This window comes from Homalodisca vitripennis, chromosome 5 (assembly GCF_021130785.1).
Source record: "Homalodisca vitripennis isolate AUS2020 chromosome 5, UT_GWSS_2.1, whole genome shotgun sequence".
NCBI lineage: Eukaryota > Metazoa > Arthropoda > Insecta > Hemiptera > Cicadellidae > Homalodisca > Homalodisca vitripennis.
Genome location: NC_060211.1, coordinates 79,725,057 through 79,751,596, shown reverse-complemented (window position 1 = coordinate 79,751,596; position 26,540 = coordinate 79,725,057). Strand labels below are relative to the sequence as shown.

Below are 26,540 nucleotides of genomic sequence, written 5' to 3'. Positions count from 1 at the left end.
GCCCAAGCAGTTGTAATATTATAATCAAGTATTGTATTGAGTAGAAGAAAATAGTCCGATAGCCTAATAACAGTAACAATGTTATAATCACGTGTTACATTGAGTAGAAGAAAATAGTCCAATAGCCTAGTAACAGTAGCAATGTTATAATCACGTTTTACATCGAGTAGAAGGAAACGGTCCGGTAGCCCAAGCAGTTGTGATATTATAATCACGTATTGTATTGAGTAGAAGAAAATAGTCCGATAGCCTAGTAACAGCAGCAACGTTATAATCACGTGTTACATCGAGTAGAAGGAAACGATCCGGTAGCCCAAGCAGTTGTAATATTATAATCACGTATTGTATTGAGTAGAAGAAAATAGTCCGATAGCCTAGTAACAGCAGCAATGTTATAATCACGTGTTACATCGAGTGGACGGAAACAGTCCGGTAGCCCAGTAACAGTTGTAATATTATAATCACTTATTGTATTGGGTAGAAGAAAATAGTCCGATAGCCTAGTAACAGTAGGAATGTTATAATCATGTGTTACATCGAGTGGAAGGAAATAGTCCGGTAGCCCAGTAACAATATTGTAATATTATAGTCGCGTGTTGCATTGGAAATAGTACCGTAGGCAAGAATCAATTTGCATCGTATAATTATTTCAGATGTGATGAATTCAGAACAAAGTTTATTGGAGCTTCTTGAAGAAGCCCTGAGTAGAAACAAACTTTCTTGGGGAGAAACGTTCGAAACCCCCGCCTATTTCGTAATGAAATCAATAATTTCCTCTAAGTTAAAAACCTATCTTAAAAAAAAATTATGGTTGCCTGTAAAGTCGGTTTTACGGGCGAAGATTTTACGTGACAACGTCTTTTTCTCGGTAGAATATTTATTGATATGAATATTATTAAATTGCACAATAGGAACAAGGGATTGAATGAAAATAAGAATTGCACAAATTTTAACTATAGAAATATATTTTGTTTACTAAAACATTGTACATAATTTGAAATTAATTAAAATTTGTTATTGTAAATGGTAAAGTTGAATAAAACATTTACTAAAATTGGAATTTGAAATTCTTGCTAAACACAGTTAAATTCTAACTCCGCGCGTGGTGATTGGTCGGTTTAGTTCGTTTGTTTGGTCGCACTGTTATGACAGGTTAGAGGTTATAATTGGTTATTTTAAATGTTTGACTAGCAATACGCGCTGTTTCTTCTCAATCGACTGAATTACGATTGATTGCAGAGTGATTTAAACTAATAATTTACTTAACACTATCAACATTTGTCAATAGTATGACATAACCTATAAACTCAGTTTCTCAACTTTTGTGTCAATCTAACAATTAATCAATCAATCATAGTTTACGATAATGAAATATCAATGTACAATTATTTACCTTTATTGTTGTAGTTGTTGTAAATGACGAATCTAAGCACTCCACATTTTCACGAATAAACATAGTTATCTGCTTTATCCCGTGCGGCGGACCCACAGTTATCAGCTTTATCCCGTGCGGCGGACCCACTGGACGGGCATCGTAACGTTACCGGGCGTTACACTTTTTCATGAGTGACTCCGAGCCGCAACCTAATTTAAGACGTTGTCACGTCAATAAAAATCTATAAGATCAAAATCTAGTCGCGCTAGTTTTGGAGGGGTTTTTGAAACGGGACTGTAAAAGTAGCTAAAAATTATAGAATGATGACCTTTGTCATAGGTCATATTATTTTAGCTTTTCACACTAATAACCAACCGTTCCTCACCTAAATCGGCCTACGAAATAAAAAGACTGAAAGTCACCACATTCAGCGAAATATTCGCCATTTGACTTTTTATCTGGCGCTCATTTTACTTTTATTTACACGTCCATCAAATTGTTTGAAGTTTGTTGAGCTAAAAATGACAAGCGATCATTAAAACATGATTGTAGGACTGTAGGTCCACGCCTAGTTTGACGAGGGTGGCTGACGTCACTTTTCTACAGGGTAGGATAGTTAGTCCACGCCGATACCTGTGGACTACCTGTCCTACTTTTCAAAACTGACCTGGCCGTGCATTAGTTTTTCTACCTGCACTTATTCTTTATTCTGGTCAGTGATGATTCCACTACATTCGCACAGCGTACTGCTAAAGCAGCAAATATTAACAACAGTTAACTCAAGCTATCACATATGAAGTGGATTACTAATAGGGAATTTCATATAGGGAATCCATATTACTATCTGATTAATTTGGTTGGCATTGTCCTAATGAATCATAAACATCGACAGTAAGTTTGTATTAGTTATTCCTTATATTGGACCATCGTTTTTATAATACTGTATATACCAGTAGACACTATAATCGTTACAGACATTCTTAAGTTATAAATGGCGTAACTAACCTGACTTTATTTTATGTATATAATTTCGTTTCATTCTTTTTGCAGCTGTCTTATGTAGTGTACTGAAAATTATTTAGCAGATATAGAGTTTAGATCTCGAAACATCCATTCAAGTGCTGCAGTGTGAGTACGACGATCCCTTGTCAACCCCTCGTCAAAAGAAACCCGTGAGTCGGACAGTGGGTCCCAGGCCGGGACCGTGGACTTACTGTCCACCCCTTAAGAAGTACGTAAGAAATGCTTCCGGCAGTTTTATGACTTGGACCTAGAGTCCGTTTACCTTAAAACATATATCTCTTGATGTTGTTAAACCTTCGATACTCTCCCAATTCCAACCGCACCGAAACTAGTCGACTTAAGATCGATTTTCTAGGGGAGAATTCCTTGATCGATTTCTAGAAAATCTGGGTTGTGTACTTATAACGATGCAAGTTGGCTCACATCTCCCGCACAAATTAATCTGAAGACAATAACTGTAATTAAACTTCTCTACTAATAAGAGATGGCACACCACTTCCGTTTTAATGGTTAGCCACTGTAATCTTATCCGGTATAATAAATAGATCCCGTACTTAAATACCATGTGCACTCTTCTCCTACTTAAACTGAGAGATTTATGTTGCTCTATGCTTCTCAAGTTTATACGTAACCTTTCTATTTGGCTGTAACTAACCTCTTTAAAACTAAAATATCACATTCCAGCCTAACTAGCGGATATCAACGTAAAAAGTTTTGAAATTTAATTTTTGCTTAGTTCAAAGTTTGGTTACAAAATTAATCATTACGGCTGAAGGTGGATTTTATTCATCTTTATATCCTTTTCAGTGTTGTGTAGTACACTAGTGACAAACGTCTTAGACCGACGCATATATGGGTATATCACAAAAAAACCTGGCCAAGAACAAATTTGTGATTTTGGAATAATTTACGAGCCAGATGACTTTTTAAATCATTATAATTATAATTCCTATGCACTTTTTCGAATTTTATGCAACAATTATTAGTGAAACATCTATATGGGATACAAATTAAAAAATCCAATATATATAAAATTCATAGGGGTCTGATTTATTGTTGTATTGTTTTAATCACTAAAGTAAAGTATTAAATATACTCTAAAAATTACATATATTAGCTTATTACAAATCAAAACTTATATAATAAAAAAACATAATATACGAACGAAAGTAAACAAAATTATAAATTAAATGCAAAAGTGAAGAACATTCTTGTTGAATTCACTATTCTCTTATTAACTATCAAACATTTTAAATTTAACCCTCAGAAAAAACACACAATTTTATAATATCTAAGTCTAATAGTTTAACAAATATAAATAAGTAAATATATGTAGCTACAACATACAGCACGGCTCTGTACTATGTAAACATAACCAAAACGTGAAAAAATAATATAAATTTATTCCTAATGTTTTTGTAATACCGGATAAAGTAATATAGGGTGTGTTTATAATAAACTACTGATTGGTTTTGATTGGTGTGAAGTAAGTAAAACCTATTCTTCACAACAATAAGTCTTCTAAAATTTAATATTTTGTTATCGCTGTAAATCGATCATTATCTTTTATTCTTGAAATTCCATTGTATTCTTGGGCTGAGCTTGTATTATCTACGAAGCCATTTTTTCCATTTCATAATGAGTATGTGATAGGCCTAGAAGTGTAATATTATTTCAGATGCTCGCATTTTCATTTAAGTTTTACACCTTTTTAAATGGGCAACTATAAATGTGTTCTGAAGATTGTAAATGAACAAAATGTTTCTAGTTTCTGAACATTTATAGTATTTTAGCTTTTTCAACAAAACGAAGATCCCATCTTCAGCTAAACTCATCGGGGTGTGTCATGCATGACCTAGGCACAATGTTTGCACCTCGACTACCGTACTGCAGTAGTGTTGACACTGACAGCGATCTGTCCTGTGTTATCAGTGTATGTATAGTGGCGCGCGCCGCGGCAGATAACTGCAATGCTGCCAGTCTCGCGTCACTCAGCACCTAAACCTCGACATGGCCGCTCTTCTTACAGCCTCTGCCTTAGGCGCGCTTCTCGCTCTCATATTCGTCCATACAGGTCAGTTTCCATAGCATTCAGTTATCTTTGAGCACTATTTTATGTTTGCAAAAATGTATAACTGATTTGGTCGAATAATTTTACTATGCTATTTGTTGAAGAATATTAACATCAATTTAGATGTTATATCTCCTACGATGTTTTTATCCTCTTATTGATTAGTAAGCAATAAACAATAATTGTTTTTGTAATGGTCTGTAAGAATTTCCTTCACTTTTTAAATTATATAGCTACTTTAAACAAACATATATCATTATAATGGAATACAACATATAAATTAATTCATTATTTATTACTTATCATCAGTTTACTTGCATTAAAAATCGCTGTTATTGTTTGATTTTTATGAATAGATCTAAATGCATTTATAATTCTATTAGGGGGATAAGGTTCATGACGGAAAATGATAAAGTTCATTAATCAACTCTTGCAAAAGAGTGGCTGATTTGATGAAATTAAAATTATGTATTCGTTTCTTCCAAGTTACTTTGATATTTATTGAATCTAAATACTCTTACACTATAGCCTAAATTAAACAAATTTTTCTCTACGGCTTGCCTAACTGAATTTATAAAAGTTTGGCTATTCCACTGAAATCACGTTAAAATTGTAAAACATACGAATTCCATTCTACGTTCTCAAAATAAATTTAAAGTAAAAAATCCATTATAAATGTAGTACATATGGACTTGATTTAATCGTTACACTTTACAAATTTCAAGTTTCGTACACAAACCTTTTTCTGTCCGGGTTTGTTTTTATTCGGATTTTAATCAACTACAATAAAATGCCATAATGTTTTACATCAAAGTGTGTTAACTGGAAAGCTAAGGACCTACTTTAGTCTCCCTTTAGATTTAAGTAATCTTCACACCAACCTAAAATAGTTAAATTGTTACTGAAATCGTTGGAGCTGTTCAATAAAATAGTACGAAATATGTCAGAAATCCCAGAAACTTTAGAGGTAGGCTACTTATGACAATTGAAACATTTGCTATGTGATAAAATCATATGTTTTTTATTAGAGTAAATGTTGTAAAGTTTTGTCTATGTTCTTTCTTCAGATCAACCGAGAAGCAACAGGCTGTGTGAGGGACAAAGGAACGGTTAGGGCATATTAGGTCTGTTACCATGGCAACACTGCCCCTCCTCACTGACGCCATGTTCGATAGCATCAACTTGGAGCACACCCACCTGTGGAATGAGTTCTCAGAATTTTATCAGCTAAATAGCGCTTAAACACGGACTTTTTGCTAGCTGTGGTTCTGTTTTAGCGTAGACTGCTGACAAAAACTTAACAAACATCTTGAAACAGGTACTTGACAGACCATTCTCTTCAGTGGCGACAAGGGGGTAGAGGGGGTCATTATAGTATAGTTTCTTGTAGGCGTGAATGTTTAAATAATTTAAGAAACTTCAATTGTAAAGTGAAATCAAATGTTGTTACCTATAAATACAGTTTTCAAATTGTCCAATATTAATTGCATAAATGGTCATAAAAATCTCTTCATTCGAGATTTTAAATGTTTCTGTAATTATTTGTAGACTTTTTTATTTATTGGAGCTTTTAAAAAGTGATCGTTCCTATTAAACAATATTGCTCTGTTTTCTCTACGGCTGGAGCATGACAAGGCTATGGGGTGAACTGACTCTTGAGCAATCTATGACGGATACATGTCCTTTTCGGATAAAAATATGCTTAAAATGACTCATTTAAAACACTTAAAGCCAAATTAAAATTAAATGTAATAAACACAAATTATGTTGAAAAACTCTTGAGACTTTCTTAGTGAATACCAATTCACAACAGGTAAACTAAGATTTATGTATGAAGCGTCAATATATTTGTTCCCAACAGCGAAAGCTATTGCATTATACGTTAATTGTGCATTTAACTGCGCGTTTCATTGTTATGAAGCCATATCAGTTTAATGTAAAAGTCAGGTGCAGATTTTATGTTGTAATGAATGGGGATCGCGGTATTACGCGAGTTCTCACGATTGATTATGGAGGTATGAAAAACATCTTTAAAAACGTAAATGTAGGATTTACTTATTTTCTCATTCTTTCTATTGTATATTTTTACACGTCTCAATGTGATAAAAATTCGCGTTTTCGCGGTTTTTCTGTGATTAGACCACAAAATCTTTTAAACCCGTTTCTTAGCGAGCCTCTAAGAGTACATACGCGTCCATGTAAATCCGTTCTTCAGTTAGGGAGTTTTCGTGATTAGTCAATAAGTGATGTTGTTTGGCTTCTCCTTTGCATATAGATAAGATCAAATTAAATTAAGAAAACAGTGATTAGTTCGGAAATTTATAGGCCTATTAGTTTGACAAAAACGTCACTTAACATCGGGGACCCAATTTCTGGGCTCCTTCAGAAAACAAAGAATTTATAATCTTCATCTTATTAGTTTGAATAAGATTTACAAGTAAAACAGATAATCAATATATGAAAGAAAATACTGAAAATGTGTAGAATGTTTTCATAAATTTTATTATATAGAAATAATTAAGTTGGCCTACTGAACTTATTACACAAATCTTCTATAAATCATATAATTGTCAGATCATAAAAATGTAATTCTAATATAATTATAATAGCTGTTTTGACAATACATTATCAGCCTGTTAAAGAGCTAAAATGGCTATTCTTAGTGAACTATAAAGGCTATTTTTCCCGAGGAGTGCCCTCGGATGCCGCTTTTTACTGGAGGCTATTCCATACCCCAGGCCTCCTAACGGATCCCCCAGAATATAAATTGTATTCACGCCACTGATTTTCTCGAACAGTTTATTTAAACAGCTTTAAAGGACATAATAGCCCCGGAGCTAAGAGCCAATTTTCCATTGTAGAAGCACAGAATCGGTTTTTTTCGTAAAATCTATAGAATAATGTACCCAAGAGATCAGCCTGATGTTTTGGGGGAGGGGATAGGAGGGTTTCAAAAGGGTTAAAAATATAAAACGGTGGTTTATTTTTAGAGTGCATTTTTATTAGCTTTATGCATTTAACAACCGTCAGATTCGAAAATTATTAAAGTTAAAACAATGTCTCTAAACCCTTAAAACCAGAATTTTTTACTGAGAATGGTAATTTTAGCATCTTTATGCCATATTCTGATGCTGATATTACTATCAATGTCGGTTGGTTTTCAATGTAACAAGCTAAAAATTGTAATCTGAGAAAATAAAAGAAAATTAAAAAATGCAGACCATTACAAATGTATATACTTGAATAAGATGTAAGTAACCAATTGAAATAAACTTTGTATAAATTGAAAAAGAGATTCTAGTAATCGAAATCAAAATAATTTGACCCAACGTGTCCCCTTAAACCCATTTTATATCCTCAAATTTCAATCCCCACTACTAACGCGGCTGCGACCAGTTTATTTCTTAGGAAAGATTCCTCTATCGATTTCTCGAAAATTGTACTACATATTAAAATATCTACGTTGCAATTCTAATATGAAATATTTATCTTTATCATTTATAGTGTCATAAGAATACAACACAGCTTATTTTATCATATACGAGAAAGCTGTAAACAGGTATGAACATAAACCTGTTTATGAATTTGGAACTGTTACATTAAAGATGACATTTACATTATTATTGCGTTCAGTAGTAGGATGAAAAATACTGTCTGAACAAAAAATAGAAACCTTACATCATGTGGCAAACCGATAAGCTATCCGTATGTGCTAATTAACTCAGTCCACTTTAAGTTTAGATAGTGTACAAGACAACAGTAGTTTCCTGGCAATATTTGTAAAGAATAAAAACACATTCAAACAGGAGTTTTACAGTCATTGACGACAATACTCATTTAAACATTCCAATATCATTAGAAAATACCGTCTTTGCGTCCCAATGTGTTTTGAACGAAATAAATTGTGTAATATTGATAATCACAGTCCTTATTTTATGATGTAGTATAGAGAAAATAGTATTAAAAAAAACACGGGGAAATGTATTTTTCAAATGCTCGTCGGCCGACTCTCACTTTAAACACAACTCGAATTAGAAAAAGCCAATTTTCCCACTAGTGACGAAATAGTTATAAATATCCTTTTGGTCCCATAGCTCCATACTACAAACCCAAACATTCACGCATTTTTAAACGATGTAACTTAACCGTTTCGTTTAGAAGAATAAGAGACATAACGAAACTTGTAACTCCTAATTGTAATTATGTCTGTTCCATACCCTTTTAAGTTTTTAAGAATATTCTATGCGTAGATAATGTACATTCTGCGTGCATTGCCAAGCTCAGATAGTAGTCGATACGAGTCTGAACTTATATTGTAATCGGCGATTGACAACGGCAATCAAATTAATTTCTATGCAGACGCCAGACAGTTGGAACCGCAGCAGCAAATCTTAGACTGCCGGTCTGTGTAATTGTGCCTTTTCTCCAAAGTGTACGAATAAAATACAATATGCCTTTTATTGCCCGAAACAATGTTAACATTGCATAACATGCGTCACATAATAATAATAATTTCATATTCATTAAATTAATAAAATGTCTTAATGCCAACAATTTAATTTTTTAAATATCGTAATTAGTTAACAATAAAATTCTATGTTCACACATCAAACCCGTGTTCTGTACGGAGTTCAAACAGTTCTTGTATTTTTTCGATTTTATATTACGTCTTCTCTGTTTTATCTGTTGTTACTTGGGTGTCAGTACCCATTAACTACGTAGCGAACCCATATAACTTGGGCATTTTCTGCACTCCTTCCACTGCTATCTTGTAAAGATCATTCGTATTTAAGTTTGGCGCCAAAAGTTACAAAAATTGTCAGTTGAAAGCATATTTCAGCCAATTACTTATTTGAAATTTTATTTTGTTAATTACCTTAACTGTTTCGGGAAATTACATTTTTTATAGAAGCTGTTTAATGTCAAAACTTACAAGTAATTAATTATTCGTTATAATTAATTAACTGATTCCGTAAAATTGTTGACAATTTATTGCAATACAATACAATGTAAAAGATTATTGTTATTATTTTTATGATAACAATATTGCGCTAATGTTTTTGTTTTAGTTAAGTGTTTTTAATTTCTCACGTAATAACTTGTTTTGTTTTTATGGAATCGATACCAAGTTTGAGACCTTAAAAGTTTGTCAGCTAACAGAGCTGAGTATGCACATCTCCTATAAAACATATAGGAATCATTGGAATGTTCTCTTCATACACGAGTGTACGAAATTTCAAATAGTTGCTACTATAAATTATTGTAACACCACGTATAAAATACAGGCATATAACAACACAGTTAAAACGAAACACGCACTAAGATGTGAAATTACTTGCAAATATTCCATTTATCATTCCAGGATAATAAGAGAAACCAATCTTGCATGCCTATGCAACAACTCGAACTCCTAGAATCATGGCTCAAGAAGTAGAGCATAATGTTAAGCATTGCCAAATGTGAACCTAGAACCACTAGGAAGAAGAGGGGACCAGTCCTTCGTGAAAATCTTCATCTCCAGGGCGAGAATCTTCATCTCCAGGGCGAGAGGCTATAGTGAACCACTAGAACCAAATATTCGGGAATAGTGTTACACCGCACCCTGGCTACCTCACCGGCCGCTGTCACCCGTATCAACCTGGGGAAAGCCTCCTGCACAGATCTTTCCTCGCTGACAAAGCCTACCTCTCCCCTCTCGGAGAATATTAAGCTTCTGTTGTGTAGGACTATCATTCGTCCAAGTCCTTACCTACGTCGTGTCTGCCTGGTATTCTACAAGATCTGCCTCGACCAGGAAAAAGCTTGAAGCGTTTCAAAACTCCACAATGCGTTTCCTGACTGGATCGTGATGGTATGTCAGAAACACAGTGATCCTTCGTACCATGGATCTACCATCGATCCACAACTACATCAAGGACCAGGCGTGTCGGCTCTACTCAGCAGCTGAACAGTCTGAGTGGGACCACATCAAGGATTGGGTTTTTCTGGAAGAGTGCCCCACCCTGGCAACTACACAGACCTAGGGCACTGTTGAACGACCCGTTTTTACAAACATCACTACTATAACATAACTGACCCAACGACTGCTAATCCCAGATGATCACAATCTTTATTGAAATCCTCTGTCCAAGTAAATATTCGAGAAGTAGGGTCTTCTTAAACTGCCCTACTGCACAAAAGGTCCTTGTGAGCTAGGAGCACTATCTGTCCTGCAGCCACTGGGATTATTTCCCAGAAACCGCCTAAAGAGAGGAATAACGTCCCCATCGACCTGTCTGGAGTCTAAAAGAGAAACCTTAGAAATAATCAACAGAGTAAGCAACAAACAAGACAGAATATGACTATCAGCACACAAACAGAAATTACATTGATCACTGATTGGTCCAGTTTCAGCCAATCATGATATAGCTCCCTCATATTTATAAAAGGATGTGCATTTCTTGCTCTGGCTGTTTCAATTTAATACCTGTTTACTTAATATGGGTCTCTACAACAGGATATAAATTTTTTAATTAAACAATAGAACTTCAGAATCAATCTGATAAGAAAAATAACCTTAGAACATTTCTTATATCTACGAATGCTTATAAAGGATTACAGATGAAACAGCGATGAAAATGTATCTCTCTATAGGTAACTTCGTTTATTTCCATGCAAAAATATTATAATTCTAAGGGCATTCTTTCGGTTTAGCTTTATTACTAGTACTGCAGAACACAGTTAATCTGACAAGAGACCACCTTTGGACATAGTGTAACGTAGTTCCTTTGAAAATACGAATAATGGATAAATAAATAATGGAGTACCCCAAGAATCAGTCCTCAGCGTGCATCACTCAAATAAAAAACTCCACAAACCTATGTCTGCCAATGGCACTCACAGGTCGTCGCTACTTTTAAACATCCTGCCTGGTCCCAATCTGTTGAAATACCTGTTGTTCCTGATCTAGAAATGTTTGAAGACCTTTGAACCCTTTTGAGTACAGTGCAATCTCGCTAATCCGGCAGTATATCGGGATTGGTAGTGTCGGATTACCGAAATTGCCGGATTAATGGATGTACGGGTAAAAACGTACGAAAAACATACAAATGTACATTGAAATTTATTAGAAACTAGTTAAAGTATAGTTTAACATTAGTAGAACGTAAAAGTACAATTGGAAAATAACTAAATACACAATAAAACGTATTAAACAAACAGTACAGTATGCCTAATCTGGCTGTGTGTAATGAACCGAAGGGCATTGACCCGACCCGTCATCGCTCGCACAGTGCCGGATTACTGGACGTGCCGTATTAGTGCACGGCCGGATTATAGAGACTGCACTGTATGTTTTAACCCTTTTCTTTCCCCTCTTTACTTCTTTCTGTTTTTTTTTTGTTTTTTTTTTTTTTTTTTATTGCTCCCCCACCTGACGAAGAGGATAGATTCCAATCCTCGAAACGTTGTGCTATACATTTTATAACCTGTAACGATGGCTAATGTCTGAAATCCTGAAAGTATGTTACTGTAATTGTTTCGCTTAGCAGTCCAATGTTCGAAAAAGTCCTGTTATCGTACAAAAGAAACTTTATACAAACAATTTTCCCCCTAACTGTTTTTTAAAATTCTATAGAGTTATTTTCGAACAGGTAATCTCAGAGATCTTGGACTGGCCATTTCTTATTTCTGTTTTAATCCAATTTTTAGTATAAAATACTATGAAGTATAATTTTATTCCCGGAATGATACAACAAACATAATCCACATTTGTAACACTTAACATTAAGTCCATGTTCAGTAACACTTCACGGTGAAATAAGATTTCATCCCTAGAGTAACCAACATCTAAGATTTCCCGTCCACACCGCTTCGAAACTTTACTGAAATTATCAAATTCTTGAAATATTTCGCAACAATGTGGAGAGCCAGGATTCAGTCAACAGCTGATCTTAAATCGAGAGCTTTAGTAAAGTGGTTCCACACAACAACTATAATCCAGTATCTCAGTATCTCTTCAATAATTCGCTCTACTGTTATTAATACTACACTAATCAAGTGCAGTACACTCGACATCCTCATTGCACTCCATAACATTGTTTGTTTGGGATTGAAGAGTTTACGAGGACACTTATCTCCACGTGGATAACCTACGAGTTGTTTATTCATACTTACAGTAAGTATATCAGAGAGATTATTATTATTACTACTGCAAATTACGACACTTATGTCGTTTTAATGTTATACGAACACGTGACCGTCAAGTCTACCTGTTACATATTTATAAGTTTAAACAGGCTTGTTTACTACATTAATAGAGATCACACAATTGTTGTAAATCGTCCTGGTTGCTTTTCAGATTTTTCGGCACATGAATTCTACTTTTTATTGAAACCAAGAAAATACGGGATTCTTATCAACGAATCATTTCGCATTTTTATATGTCTCTTATTCACGTCAGAGACGATCAAAGAGCGACTTATGGCTTGAAGTAGAGTAAAATATATACCGTATTGTTTCAAAATATTTTGTTAACCTATTATTAATCCTATTTCAAAAACCGTTTGAATGCATTCTTGCGACAATTTTAAGAGATATGTTTTTGTGTTTAGTAGACTGTTCAATGTTGTTATTGTTTGAATATGGCAAGAATGAGACTAACCTACAAGTACTTTAGAGGCCGATTATATTATTATCTTAACTCTATACGTCATACGCATTTAATCACATGTAAACAACTATTTTAAAACTGAATGTACTCACACTCGTATATGTTCATAATTTTGCACTATAGGAAATATACACGTAAGACCACCACATGGCCAAATGTGTTCTGTTCTTAATGTTTGGGTCTATTTCCGAGTGTATTAAATACGTAATATATAAAAAAGATGTGATGAATTTATCCCCTAAACTTTTAATGTAAAGGGTTGGTTTCGCCGCTCATCTCTGGATATGCCACTGCATTTAGTCACAGAGAAGGGATACTTATCTGTATTAAGGCCCTTTTGTCTAAATAAACAAATGTACAAAAAATGTATTTTCCATAACCCTTTTACCAGTGCAATACAAATCTGTTGATAATATCATTGAAGTTAGCTATCGTCATTAGAATCAGAAATGTATTCCTCATTTCTCCGTGTTTAGGTAACACTCTCTTCAAACTCGTCTATATTTGAATGTGTTACGTATATACGAATATATTTTAATTTACAGAATACTTCTTATTTATGATCCACTTTTACAATACGTTATAGCAACTGTATGTTATCAAACGCTCATATAATTCCAAGGTCTCTGCGACTGGATTGATAATACAAAATAAGAAGAAGATTTTATTTCAAAATTACAATCTATTACAAGTTTTTTTCTCTTTGGCAGTTTCTTGAACACAAGACATGCATGCTATATCCAATATACGTTTTATGAGTGTTCATATATTTATCGTACTACGGTCAAGTAAGACCTTCCTGAAGTTACCAAGTACTGCTACTAAATATCTCAAGGATTTACATATCGAGTTGTGTTTTTATCCAAGGGCATGGTAGTTATAAACGTGCTTCTTGTCTCGTAAAAAATGTTTTCCATACACTTTAACCCGTACAAGAACAATCCAACGTCTAGAAATTCAGAACATAGACTAATCGATTAAATGTAATCAAATTGTAATCAGTTCAATATTTCCCAAAATAGTTTTAAAGATTTTTATTTAAACCTCACTATTTTAAATCCTAAAAAAAGCACAGATGAGGGATTAATTAAAACTGAGGTACACATAACATTGGATTAATAATAGAATGAATTGTAATTGTCATTCAATCTAATGAATGTTGGCACAATCAATTTCATATTGTTCTCAACGATGCTGTAGATGGCCTGCTGGAAGAGTTATTAGTTGTAAGACTTCAGGAAGGCCAAAATGCTAAAAATTCCTAAACTTCGACCTTTCTAAGTTTCTGATCATTTATAAGTCTCAGTTTCCGTATCCATCTAGGCACACAGGATTTCCAAGTCATTGAGTCAAGTCTACGATTCTGTGTCTTTTTAGTTCCATGACATTTTTCGTGTGACTGATTGACTTTGTATCTAATAAAGATAAAATGCCATGTCATTTTTAATAACAATGTACAGTGTTGGAACAAAGCTGTAGTACGGGCTGCAAGGTTGCACCCACAAAAAACTAGAAAAGTATCACCGAAGTGGAGTGGAGTGTACAAGGTCAACTCTGAGCTCTGGAGGGGAACTACTCGAGATCGATATCGATTGGAAGATGACGCTATTGGAATTTATGAGGTGGATATTATCTCACAGCAAAGAGTTTATTAGCGGCGAACCAGAATCCATAGGTTATTTGCCAACCACGTATATTTCCTGTTCACACCTATAAATCTTTAAGATTTACCTCAACACTCAGGAAAGTACAAGATTTTATAGACTTACACCAATGCAAAATATATTTATATAGAGTGTTCTTGGGGACTTTTACCAACAAATTATAGAGAAACAATCGCTATAATTAGACATTCAAAGTAAAAGAAAATTTACGACGAGGAGATTGTATCAAGTTTTGAATAAAATATGTTAAAGAACAAATTTAAAGATCGTTGACAACAGGAGTTCTCTTACACAAAAAATAAATATAGTGAAACCGCAAAAAAAACGAATATTTTAGACAAATTAGTATACTACTATTCAAATGGAATGAAGTTATTTACACCTTGTTATTCTAATGTGTAAGTGCAAAAGTATAAATACCAAGGTTGTATTTTTGAGAATGCGGAAGATTTACATTGCATTTTGATAAGCGCTATCTAATCTCTTCTTAATGTGAATATAACCTAAAATAAAGATTTTTGCAATGCACTGTTGAGGATCTCAAAGGTATAATACTAATATTTAATATCGCCTTATCTTGAAAATTGTAACCACTAAATTGATGTCCATCATACGAGATTGTTTTCACAAATCACGAAGTAACTCCTACTAGAACCCAAAAACTGAAATATGATTTACTAAATTTGGTGTTGAATTACCTAAAAATCCCTATCAATGTACGTGATTTAAGATAGAGTTAGTTGTATAAATTGTATTGTCAATATTGTAAAATCGAAAGTACACAAAAATATTAAAATTGACCCAATTGATTTAAAAGTTTTAAATCTACTATACAACTACAGATCGAGGGATTTACCGGCCCTCATTTTCCTATGGTATTTCCTATGACTCATCGCGACATCTTCCTTTCTCGGAATCGTACTGAGACAAATAGCTCATCATACTCGATAAAATCGGTCTGTTTTGTGACAGTGCTGAGTGTGGTAGTTGCTTGTGTTTTTTACTGCTAATGTTTGATGAATTAAAGTCGAAAGTCAAATGTAGAATAATACATAGTCGGGACCGCGAAACGTGAGTAATGTTTATAAATTTATGAAGGAAGCTGCAGACCGTCACACTGTTATTATTCCGTTGTCGAAGGGACGTCAAAGTACTGCTGCTGCAACTAATGTATCAGAGTGAATTGTGACTCAAATAAACAGTGAGCTTAAAAAATTGAAGGTTAGTTTTCGGTGTGAGGTAAGTTTTACTACACCAAACATAAGCCGACATGTAGAACAGTTACTCATTTAGATCGCTTCGATAAATGTGAAGTGAAAAGACTAGTACAAAATTTTAACATTGAAGAACATCAAATACCGACTGCAAAACTATTGAGGGAGGTGGTAAGAGAAACAATAAACTTCCAGGACTGTGAGAAAAGTTGGAGGTAAGTATTAAAGGATCTGGAGCTTACTTGGCGGACACCAAAAAGTAGGAAATAATTAATTGAAAAACCAGAAATCCTAGAAAAAATGATAATATATTTGAGGTCATTGAAACATTACAGGGAGCATGGACGTCCAATAATTTATTTACATGAATCTTACTATCATCTCATGTATCTAACCAAACTTTATCGGATGGCTCAAATAGAGCGTTACACGAGCCGATGTCCAAAGGTGCATGCGGGTGGAGAGAAAGGGTCGTGCCTAATGATTTGACCTATTGGAAGCAAGCAACCTCAGTGGAGACTACCTCGACAACGTGAATGGACCCAAAATTCAGTACTGGTCGTCCGATAACGGACCCTACCACAACAAAAAAATTGTAAAGGCTCCTACTCATAAAGTAGGAAGCAAGATAGGAATGTGTGGCTTTCAAAAAGTGGAATACCATTCAGCGATGATATTTTTTACCTTAAATGTACAAACTTGTGCAGCTATATAAACCAAGACATGTACGCCTTGGGCGAAACTGTTCAGCTGGAGGGTCATGACATCTTACGACTTCCGCCCTACCACCCAAACATTAATCCCATTGAGTTAATTTGGGCCGAAGTCAATGGTTATATAGCCAAGAGGAATATATCTTGTACTATGTTACAAGCTAAAGCTCTCTGCGAAGATAAGATATCAAATATGGACGCAGAAGTGTGGCCAGTAAAGTGCAAGCACGTGGAGGAAATCGAAAAGGACTGTGCAGTTGTAGAACCTCAGATTGACAATATTATAGAATCCTTTATTACATCCGTTGGAGATGGTTCGGATACAGCCAGCAGTGATATTGGCCCAGAAGAGGACTATTTGTTATTAGAAAATTATATTTCCAACCTTATAACCAACCTTATTATTGAATTCACTGAAAATAAATAATTAAATAAATCCAAATACTAGCAATAAAAGGCCATAACCCGGGTGTTATGTAATTGTTATAGTGTCGTTTAACGTGTTTTAGAAAATAACTTATTTGTCGATAGTAATCGGCAAATCGTGAGTTTAAACTGACGCTGACGTTAAAGTAATTATTGCACCTTCATATCAGCGGCAAGCACGTAAACGCAACCCGCAACACAGATAGCGATTATTTGTTGAAAGAGTAGTATTTGGGTTACATGCGCGTAGCTAAAATCCTCCATCTGTTTATGAATGTATTCAATTCACTTCACTGAATTGATTTCACATTTCATTGTTGTAGGCTATAGTGAAGTTTAAAATCAAAATATCGTTCCTCTAGGTCTAGGAGCTGCGACCCATTTAAAACTATCTGGATGGTTGATATGCAATGCATATTTTTTGAGAGCATAAGGCACGTGTGTTTCAGATTTCAACCATCTAGGTCGTCGAAAATTTGATAAACAAAGATATAATTCTTATACGGGATGCAAACGTATTTGAACCTCTTAAGCCCAGGTCATCTTCATAAAAAGTGTTATATTTTCGCTTGAAAATATGGCATGAGTGTATTTCAAGGTTCATAGTTTTAGATCATTGGGATGATTATAAACAAGAATATTGCTCTTATAGAGGCTGTAACTCCATTTCAAACCTTATAGGTGGTTTATCTTTATGGAAATGCTTTCTTTCTTTATAATTCATGAGACACGTAACTATGTGTCGAATTTTATCTTTCTAGGGCAAAGGAAAGTTAGAAAAAAAAATAGTTCTTCTAGGGTTTTCAATCCCATTTCATCCTTCTCTTATGGACATCCCTATGAAAAATATTTTATAGGTGTTTTTATTTAGAGCATGAGACTCGTGTGTGTAAAATTTCATTGAGAAGTTGGAAAACAAAATACAGTTTTTCTAGGGGTTGCAAGCTCATTTCAACCCCTATACATGTTTGATATTTATGAAAATGTTTTATTTTTTCTGTTTAAGTCACGAGGCTCACGTGTTCCAAATTTCAACTTTCTGATTGTGTGGCGGCTTTGCTTTTTATGTATAGATTATATAACAATCCATGCCAACAAATAACAAAGAGCTAAAGGTGTTTAGCAGTTTAATAAACCACAATAATTTTTGATATACCATAAAACTAAAGATCAATTAGTAAAATAACTAAACCAAACTTAATTATCCTATGAAGTATATATCAACAATTAATACTTTTCAAATCAACAGCAGTAATACTATAGAATCACGAGCGTACAACATGAATAGTGCCAGCATCACAATATAAAAAATATCAAAGAATCAACGATATAGTGCTTCATCAAGAAATCATATCTGTATATTTTTAAAAAAACAGCTTTACTATGAGCAAATAACTTTCTTTTGTCCTAAAAAACAAGAGCAGTGCTAAAAATTGAAAGAGAGCTTTATCATTATATAAATTTATGATCATAATATACGAAATAGAAAACTATTTTAGATGTATAGTGTTAACGAGAAATTATGTCATATGCCACACTCATCAAATAACAGTAATTTACAACACAATAATTTAGATAACCTTAGAACATCTCGTTATCTTTCCTTTGCCGTGTTGGAGTGTTTTTGATCAGTGAATGGTATATTTATTTGCAACTTATTTTGAAAACTTTTATTTTAAATTGCGATGTGTATATTCAATTTAGCTATATTAAAATTATCTTTTGCTTTATTTATTTATCAACCCGTTCTTCGCCCTTGCTTAACTAGCTATTGATATAAATAAATAAACGTCTGATTTACAATTGTTATTGAGTTTATTTGTCACATACAGGGTTTCGTGAATTATATACTGCCATGGTCACATACAAAAAGTATATCCAACATATAAAATGTTTTGGTGCATGTTAGGTTTGAATGTATACAAAAATAGGTTTGAATGTTGAAAGATTTGGAATCTTAAATTGGGTAGATCTTACTTGAGTTCAAATCCAGTTTTACTTTGTATGTTCCATTGACACTTGTTCATCTTCCAATCATCCTTGTCGGTTTAGTGTAGATTTAATACTGGTAGTAGTAATCCTTGCAGATCTGAGAGTTCTGGTTGCCATCCAATATTCAAGTGTTCATCATCTAGTAAATGTCTTTTCTGTTCTTTGGATTCAAAAATCGAGATTCACCAATTTAATACAAACAATAAAAAGTATTACTGTATTTAATAACTCAAATGTTGATTAACTTTGATGAGTAAAGCTTCTTCTCAGTCTCCTCTTAAGCCATCTTTCAAAAGAATAAATTTCCATTATTGTAAAGTCACCAGCTGATCTAAATTCACTTTATAACTCCATGTGTTGTAAACTTACTTTGCATAACAATCTCCTTGATATTAAGATTTAATGTATTCTGTGGTATTTGGTCTAAAGAAATTACTTTATTTTATCTGATGATTCAATTTTACAATAGTTTATGTATTTCTATCTTATATGTATGATAATTTGTTTTATGTTAATTTTAACTCTAAAATAGGTTGCTAGTTTTTCTTAGTTTTAAAATCTATTAATTTATATATGTTTATTGTAAGTTATCAAAATTGTATGGGTGTATGTTCTTCTTCTTGTATGGATTCCTATGTGTGTGTACATATGTGGTATAAACTCCTATAGTTATTTATTAATCTTTTATAAACAAACGTAAAATAATATGAACTATTAACTTTTCAAAACAAAACTGTAACAGCTATAGAACTGAACAGTATATAAACTGTTGAGATATTTCTGAAAATCACTAAAAAGTTACTGTTTTATGTTCAGGTGAAGCTATCAAATGCTTCGACTGTAACAGCTACAATGACACCCGGTGTGCTCATGAGAAACCGCCCCCGGAGCTGGAGATGGACTGCACCAAGAAGGACACAGACAAGATCAAACACACTATGTGCAGGAAGATCACTCAGACCATCGAGTTTGAAGTCAATGGCCGTAGGTATCATGTAACATATCTAGTTAGAAGTGGAGAAAAGGATTCCTTCAGGGGGATTTGTGATCTGGCAAAATCCTAATGGAAGTAAGATCAGAATCTGAGAATAGAGATATAGGCGACATTTAAAGCTACGTGTAGTTTGTAGTTCGTGATTTGACACTGATCGGAATTCTAACTATGCAGATCCTTAAACTCTTATTAATACCTAGCCTATGAATATCCATTGAGCTTTTTCCAAAATGTCAGTTAATTAATTCAAAAACAAGGTTAGTGTAAAATTTTTACAAGATAGTATTTAAGTTAATCTGGAAAATATAAAGCGCGTCATGTAGGAAAATCATTCGTCTTTGAAGTCAATGGCCGTAGGTATCCCCCAAATTTAAATATAAATAATTAAGTGAAACGTAAAACTAGTTCATAAATGATTTTTACATTGATCACAATAACGCAGATTCTTGAAACCCTGTTCTGACTAAGCGTATGCATTTCATATCCTACGATGATTTTGGCAAAAACGGACCTTATTAATTCAAAATCTAAAGGAGTTTGAAACATTAAAAAGGTATTATATTAGTGAAGTTAATACGTGAGTTATTTATGTGAACGTATCCCAATAAAATACAATTCTTGTGTTTTAAAATGTTGTACAAATATGTGGATTTAATCCGGTTTCAGAATATACTTATTTATATTCTACTTATCGTGACTTTAAGGACTAAAGCCTTCTTAATTTGAATAGATTCAGAAATTAATACACGTTATATCACTAAAGTTCCAAAGAACCGTCGGGTACTCCATTATTCGTCATAAGGCTATCATGAACCCTGACTGAGATAGGATATACTTATTTATATTCTACTTATCGTGACTTTAAGGACTAAAGCCTTCTTAATCTGAATTGGTTCAGAAATTAGTACACGTTATATCACTAAAGTTCCAGAGAACCGTCGGGTACTCCATTATTCGTCATAAGGCTGTCATGAACCCTGACTGAGATAGGATTCAGCAGTATCAAATACGTTAGTGGTCAATTACTTGGTTATTTGATTGCAGACCAATCAAATTTGGAATATATTTCTTTGAAATTTACCTTTATTCACCAAAATAATAGTGTCTAGAAAAGTTTTACATTGTATTAAATGTGTCTTATGCTGAAATGACAGTATCTCAATATTGACCTGAATATTGTTTAATATTCCTAATGCAATTTTAGAATTTTTTGCAAACTACCTGAATTGAAATGTGATTTTTTTAAGGTTTCCAATACTAACCATTTCTGTGTACCTGTATCTTTCGGTTGGCCATGAGAGTATTAGAATGAGTAATGCGGTTATTTCCACAATTGTTGTAGAGCCATTTCCTTTTCAAATGTAGATGAGATGAGTTAAACTAGTCTTATCATTTACGAATGACATGAACGTGAAGGGTAATATTTTAAATATGTCACTTGGAGGAAGTGCAGTAAGGAATGTATCGTCACTAGAGCAAGATGTCACATACTCTATATATATATAATTATTATTTAAACACATATGTGAAAGAAAAAACCTAATACAAAATAATTATATATATATATATATATATATATATATATATATATATATATATATATATAGTATGTGACATCTTGCTCTAGTGACGTTACATTCCTTACTGCACTTGTTTACGGTACTTGTTTACTTGTGTAATGGTAGCACATTCACCCGGCAAGTGAGAGATCCGGGTTCGACTCCCGGCGGAGCAAGTACTTTTTGCGATTCAATGTTTATTGAAATTATATGTATATATATATATATAATATATATATATATATATATATATATATATATATATATATATACTTGATAACGTTTATTTTTAAAAATTTAGATCTGAGCAAGCGCAGACGATTATGTTGCACTTAGTAATTAACTGATTGGTCTCAACGTAGCTCTCAGACTAGTTATTTGGGTTACGTGATAGTTTGGTCCAGTAACAAGTTTGTATACTAGTTCACCTTGAATGAGATTATGAGAGCGACGCGACCCGGTGTTTTAGTTAATAAAATATTCGCCATCTTCAGCAAATCACAAAATCTGTTATTCAACCTAGCTGAATGTCATAAAAGATGAGATTACAAATAACAATTTGTGTCACTGCCTAGAGACGACGAGATTGCAGAGGATTCTCAAATAAGAGAGTCACTACAAGTTCTAAATGAAATATACCTTCCTGTATTTGAAATAGCATCAAGATAATAAAATTACCAGGGGTTAATCAATTATAATATGAAACATGGCAGGGTTTGTTTGTACTTTAAAGCGTGCTCATACGTTATCGGTTTAGATCAAAATTGTAGATATCAGTGTCACTGAAATTGGCTCAATAGAGTAAAATAGGCCACATTAGGTATTGAGTGTTTTTGGACTGAGGAACAGGTGCACGTCATAGAGTAAGGAGTAAAAATATAGAGAGGGCCCATGTAAAAAGTCGGTTCGTAAATTTGATTATCACGCATTCTCGCGTTATGGTACTATCCTTAGCTCAACGGAAATGGGCGGTCCTGATTTTCGTCACCGATCACATGGCATAAAATTCAAAGCAATCTAATATTATCCTCGTGTTAAACCATGTAATTTTTTCGGACCGTTTTTATTCAATTTTTAACAAAATTGTCAATTGTTTTAATTTTAAACTTAATAATTGCCACAAAGTATAAATATTGTAAATGAGATAAAACAACTCTGTAAATAATTTGGAAACATAAATGCATGGTTTACAATACATTACACAAAAATGTAAATTATTATTGAAATATTGACAATGTCAATAAATCGTTGAAAACTGCAAAGAACGTAAACCATTGTTAGTAGTATCATTGATTCATTTATTAATCTAAACCGATACTTTGACTTTTAGAGTAATTAAAAATGAGGTGCCGTGATTAGCGCTCCTTTTGGAGTAGAACGCAACAGCGTTCACAGACGAGAAGATAGCTCGATCATTATTGAGTATGATCCTGGTACATGTTCGAAATCCAATCGTAACAACTAAAACAGCTGTATTGAAAAGTTATAAATGTTGTATTTTGTCTCTTTAACACGTTGACTGTGGCAGACACGTCAGTGCGTACTGGCTAGTGACAGTACTCAACATCACGCAGTATGGACTCGCAGTAAAGAGAGCAATAAAATCACTTTTCCGGGTAAAGAATTTACAAAACAGTTTTTGTCGGAGACTGACAAATATGAACTCGATCTCGGCAGAGAATACGGTCGTGAGTACGTTTCTGTATGACAATTCATGAAATTAAGAAAACCCGCTAAAAAAAATGTTGTAGAGGTTTGGATTGACGCATATTTTACTTTCTTTGGGTTGGGTGTTACTACGATTACTACCGCAATAAGTAATTTTTCACACAGTAGTACGATAACAAAGTAAAGCAATCCCAATACGCCAACCCGGTGTGACATGAGTTTGGAAACACACCAATTATTCAACAACGCATCATTAACATTTTCTTTTATTCATAGCAGCGAACACCCATTAAAAAGGTATCTGCGAGAGAAGTGATTTGAAATAGTACTTCAGGAACGGGTAGTTTTAAACTTAAAAGGATAATCAAAACTTTATATAATTATTAAAAAAAAAAACCAGTATAAAACTGCACATGTAGTATTTTTGCACTGTATTTTTTCACTGCAGTATGTAAAAAAAATGTTTTAAAATTTCGTTAGTTGTAGTTTGTGCAACTAGTATTACAAATCAAAATTGTAATCATACAAAAACTTATGCTGCGTTGCCATGTCAAATTTGGTATAATTTGTTAACTTTACTTGTAATATTATTGCTATAAGTTATTTTTTACTGAACTTAGTCATCTGTTACTTGCTAATGGTACAGTATAACGTTTAAGGCGAATATCTTAAGATGCTGCTTGGATGGGTCATCACTAGTGATCCTGTTTTTGTAAGAAACATCGACCATTGGTGGTGATCGATCGTACGTAGGTTTCAAATCATATTATCTCTGTTTCACCCATTCATACATTGTCAAATAACACAGAGTTGCCCAAATCTTGGTGATTAACAACTGTGTAACTATTGCAGTGCAGCCGGACACTAGAGTGATCCGTGGCTGCGGATGGGACGAGTCCAACTACAAGGGCCGCTGCTACCAGAGGTCCGGGTTCGGCGGTCGACAAGAGGTCTGCTCGTGTACCTCTGACCTGTGTAACTCTGCCCCAGGACTGTCCACTGTCGCCTTCACTCTCGTCGGGGGGCTCTGCCTCGCCCTCGCCAGACACGCGTTATAGCATCTTCTGCCACATTTTCTCTCTCTGTCACACCACACACTTCCCTTCATTCGCCTTCTCTCCTTCAGTACCTTCATCTCTTGTAAATTAGTTGTACGTCTTTGAATGTATTATTATTTATCGTTGTTGTACTTTAGTTGTTTTCAATTAAAACGATGTCTTTTTGTAATTTGTTGTTATTGTACATTATATGCTGATAATGATAAGAGGAAGAAGAGGCATATACTATCAAATACAGTAGCTTATCCCAATTATTGTGCAAAAAAATGTAGTCATATTGGGCTACATTGGTAAAATGATTCCCATGCCCCAAGGGGAGGATAATTTACTTCCGCCTAACATGTACTTACTTCAGTGGCTAGGTTATAACGTCAATATAAATAGATATTTTTAAATAATCTTTAATGCTCATGTAATTGCTATACAGTTTAAAACCTGATTGGAAAGATGAGGTGAGTCATCATGAAATTAAACTATGCTTATAATATGCCTATTTTGATTATTGACATACATGGTTTATCACAGTAATGTAATGACTAATTTTATTAATGGTCTAACACATTGATAAATTTGATCCCTTACAATTTGCTTTTCATAGTTTATAGAGAAAAATATTTATAACAATAACGTATGGAAAATTTAAGATTCCAGACAGTTAAGCTAGTAGATTTTTGTATACATGGTAACCAATCTATAAGAGAGTAAATTTTTGAAAGATTAGAAAATGGTTGAATAAATAACATGAAGTAAGAAGAGCACAAAACAATACTACCACTCTTTGACTTGCTACAATAATAAAGTTGTGCTGATCTTAATTTAACCTTTTCTTCCCTTTTGTTAGAAGGAATATTTTAAAGGTTATTTCCAAATGTATCCTACATGCTGGAGACTTCTCAATCCTTCAATTTTTTTCAGAAATAGGCATCTAAAATTAACCTATGATAATACGTAAACTTTATATGGCTTCAGTATTCTTCCTTGAACTTCTCATTTTTATTTTACCAAGATTTAAATTTAGTAACGGATTTAGTATCTTATATGCTGGAGACTTCTCAGTCCTTCTAGTTTTATTTTAGAAATAGGTATCTAAAATTAACTTTTGATAATACGTAAACTTTATATGGCTTCAGTATTCTTCCTTGAACTTCTCATTTTTATTTTACCAAGATTTAAATTTAGTAACGGATTTAGTATCTTATATGCTGGAGACTTCTCAGTCCTTCTAGTTTTATTTTAGAAATAGGTATCTAAAATTAACTTTTGATAATACGTAAACTTTATATGGCTTCAGTATTCTTCCTTGAACTTCCCATTTTTATTTTACCAAGATTTAAATTTAGTAACGGAGAAATTAAACCTTATATGCTACTATTGGTATAATCTAGTGGTCTAGACGGTAGTCACAACCAGTTCAGAAACATGCGTCTTCCATATTGGATTAGTGTTTACCTTGTGATTAGATATATTTTGGAATTAGACCTACAGTGACTCAGTAAAGTTTAGACTACAGATTCATATTTAAAATTTTGCTCATTTTTATTTTAATAGTTTTTTTGACTAATGAGGATTTTGGTTATTCTTTCTTTAGTGGCATAAACAATTTAATGTGTCTGTAGTCGAAATAATAGGTTTTGATATCCAATTAACATATTGACTGCAGATGATGCATATTTGTATTGTCCCGGATCTCCATAAGTCTGTACATGATTTGTGTCACAGTGAAGGTGTTAATTGCCAGTCCTATCTCATACTATTCTATATGAAACTCTTGTGATAATATATTTTATTACCCTTGTCTTTTTAATCAGCTACAAAACTTGGATTAAGCATTTACAATAATTTCGGATAGAGGTTATATTGTCTACATCATGTTGAAATGCGTTATATAGGACTTTGGAACAGTTGTTCTATCTTATGAGTGATGCCTCATTTCAATCCGATATGGTCAGTACAAAGACAATAACTGTGGCAAGTGGGAGTGCCTGCGTTAATGCTTTCCATGCTGTGAATATATCCAAGTATCAATATAATCGGGCAGCGAGGCTGTTTGTATCCCAAATGTACAATGTTGGAGCCAGTATACATTAGAAAAAATTATATTCAGTATTCCAAAGCGTTAGACCTCCTATTACC

At 33.6% G+C, this 26,540-nt stretch overlaps 1 protein-coding gene across 1 annotated transcript; it reads left to right on the top strand.

Annotated features, from left to right (window-relative positions):
- The first annotated feature begins 4,316 nt into the window (after positions 1-4,316).
- Positions 4,317-24,576, top strand: LOC124362414. Its single transcript, XM_046816887.1, has 3 exons — positions 4,317-4,472; positions 19,945-20,112; positions 24,202-24,576. Exons 1-3 carry the CDS (start codon positions 4,409-4,411, stop codon positions 24,405-24,407), a joined length of 438 nt encoding a protein of 145 aa, XP_046672843.1. The 5' UTR covers positions 4,317-4,408; the 3' UTR covers positions 24,408-24,576.
- The last annotated feature ends 1,964 nt before the right edge of the window (positions 24,577-26,540 follow it).

Excerpts from the sequence above, each read along its gene's own strand:
- LOC124362414 (XM_046816887.1), top strand. The coding sequence starts at position 4,409 with ATGGCCGCTCTTCTTACAGCCTCTGCCTTAGGCGCGCTTCTCGCTCTC. Across the intron at positions 4,473-19,944 it reads TCTCATATTCGTCCATACAG|GTGAAGCTATCAAATGCTTC; the intron begins GTCAGTTTCCAT and ends TTTTATGTTCAG. Across the intron at positions 20,113-24,201 it reads CGAGTTTGAAGTCAATGGCC|TGCAGCCGGACACTAGAGTG; the intron begins GTAGGTATCATG and ends TAACTATTGCAG.